General features: G+C 33.5%; 1 protein-coding gene across 2 annotated transcripts in view; it reads right to left on the bottom strand.

Moving 5' to 3' along the window:
* Positions 1-2,207, bottom strand: part of LOC108905159 (lipase 3-like) — an 8,904-nt gene extending 6,697 nt beyond the window's left edge. The window contains exons 1-3 of one of the 2 annotated variants that reach the window (XM_023455888.1): positions 2,066-2,207; positions 907-1,220; positions 597-840 (exon numbers count right to left, since the gene is read on the bottom strand). In XM_023455888.1, the coding sequence (XP_023311656.1) occupies positions 597-840; positions 907-1,220; positions 2,066-2,161 (654 nt within the window). In that variant the 5' untranslated portion in view covers positions 2,162-2,207. The remainder of the gene's footprint in view (positions 1-596; positions 841-906; positions 1,221-2,065) is intronic. The other variant, XM_018707940.2, reaches the window with a different exon arrangement.
* Between the last annotated feature and the right edge of the window lie 331 nt (positions 2,208-2,538).

Raw genomic sequence — 2,538 nt, 5'->3', positions numbered from 1 at the left:
CCCCCCGTACCCACCCCAATGGACCTTGTGGAAATAAATGGATTAGTCCATCAAATTGCTCATCAAAATTTAGCTGTGTATACCAAATTTCATCATTTATCACAACGCGATTGAGAGATATTGCAAAAAAATGATTTCCATTCCTCCCTCTTTAATGGGTCCCTGTGCCCTTAGGAAGCATTTCCGGACCCATGTTCATATGAACTTTTTTACTTTTTTTACTTTGATCATAGAATCGGCCTGTTCAGGGTTGGCAGCTAATTATGAGATACCCTGTATAGAGTAAGTTACTAAATGATTAATTTGCAGTCCAATATGGTACTGACAAAGAACTAAAACAATACAATTAACGGGATTTTGGTGGATACATAGACTCCACCTATAGGTTACCTGTTAAATATATCATATTTAAACCAAGGTATAATTTTATTATATTTAGTGGGTCCGTTTCGTTTAAGCGCGAATAGTTAAGTGATAAGTGATAAAAGGCCCCTTTCAAACTTTTCATAATCAAATAGATTCCTATTTGTTTGAGACTTCTCAGCAAGATATAAGCCAAACTGGCAGCCAGCTTGAAGAGTAAGTTTTCAACTTACCTGGTATATGTCAACAAAATAGGAGATTGCATTAACTAAGGGATAGTCCGCATATTTCAGCAGTACTGATGGTCCATAAAGAACGGAAATTTTTATTTTATCATTATATTCAGGCCTCTCCGTAGCCATAACAAAGTGGCATGTGTTGCCTTGCGAGTGACCAATGAGAAAAATTTTTTGGTTAGTTTTATTCATTATGTAGTCTATGTTAGCTGGAATATCGTATGTTCCTATTTCATGGTAACTAGAAAATCACGGAATGCATTAATTATTTCTTAGAAATCATTACACCTTGGGTATATAAACTTACCTGAACTTCCAATATCTATTATCTTCAATATCAAAATATTTATGTTTCTGAGAATACCGTGTACCCCTCGCATTTAATATCCAGACATCATAACCCCTATCAGCTAGGTAATATATCAGAGAACGTCTGCCAAGTAACAGAAAATATTCTACTTGTGCTGCCATCCCATGCAGCAACAACACAGGACTTCTTTTGGTGTTATTGCTTGGTGACCGCCGACCATGTGGTACTCTGTGCAATGTAAGTATGTAATTATCTTCAGTTGTGACCTCGTGGATCTCAATGGGATATCCGTGTTTTATAACTTTTTGCTGCTAAAAATTTTAACAACATGAAATATTTGGTTCTGTTTTGGAATGTGGACATTTCCATAATTTTTTTTCCAGCACATCGTCCCACAGGGCGTGTCATTAAAAACAGAATACATGACAGTTGTAGTTAGAGGATATCAAAATAAAACAATGCTTGCATTCAAGCCAACGGACGTAATTTTGAACAGTTTATGTAAATTTTACTCGCCAAATTGATAAAAAAAGTTAAAATCCTATCTGTTGTTAAATTCCGTTAAAATTGTTAATTATTATACCTATTTTTTGAATTACAAAAGATTTTCGAAACGTTAGCAAAATGTTTGCTTTTGTTCATAAAAAGGCATTTTTCTTGAAAACGGTTGACTTTAGAGAAATGAACCAAGACAACTCTTATTGTGTAAAATTCATTGGCGCTTTAGAATTTGCTGTCAAAAGTCAATTTTTCCAGTGGCGTAAAATTTAGGGGGGGAAAAACACTTACGATACCTTAAAATCTCCACCACTGGCACGTCCAATGAATTCGAGAAGGGTGCGAAAAAGTAGCTATTAATAGTGGTAATGTGTGTACAAAAGCTCAGTCCTGTAGTTCAAACGATTCCTAAGATATTGGCGAAAAACTAAAATAAAATGTCGACACCATGTATCTCAAAAACGAAAGCCCGGAGAGAAAAATGGAAGAGGAAAAAACTGTTTCTTTTTTCAAGAGAAATTTACAGTTTTCCGTTGCGACACTTATTTAGGAACACCCTGTATATTAATTCAGTTTTTATGAAAAAGTTCAGAGACGTTCGTCTTCTAAAATGTCAGTTTTACATAACTCAGATTTTGTGTTAGAAAAACAGGCTTACCATATTAAGATCTGCTTCAGGGTGAGTTATAAATTCGAGGGGAACTGAAACATGCAGTATTATTTGTAAAAGCAGTAAAGGCGACCATCCAGCCATATTAGTTTTATAAAATTACGTTCTTGTTTTTGTACATACGCATTGACTAAAACATTAGACATTGAATAAATAATTGTATTTCTTTTAATTGTCGCCTCACATTAAAGTCATATTAGTTGGATAATTTGCGTAGTAATTATGACTAATGTATTATTGATGTTTATTTATCACTTGTATTTTGAGACTACAAAAAAATCACTTAGTTGCACATAAATTTTAAAATTTTAAATGCAAAACGATCAACGTATGTGTGCAACAATTTAACTTAATTTTAATAAAAATGTATTTCCTTATTATTTACTTTAAAATTGGTCGTTTTTATTCGCTCCCATCATCTTGAAATACGCCATTTCCAAGGTTAGGATGAATTTTTTTTT

This window comes from Anoplophora glabripennis, unplaced genomic scaffold (genome assembly GCF_000390285.2).
Source record: "Anoplophora glabripennis isolate ALB-LARVAE unplaced genomic scaffold, Agla_2.0 scaffold54, whole genome shotgun sequence".
NCBI lineage: Eukaryota > Metazoa > Arthropoda > Insecta > Coleoptera > Cerambycidae > Anoplophora > Anoplophora glabripennis.
Note: the sequence above shows the minus strand (reverse complement) of the source record. Positions and strands in the feature narration are given on the sequence as shown.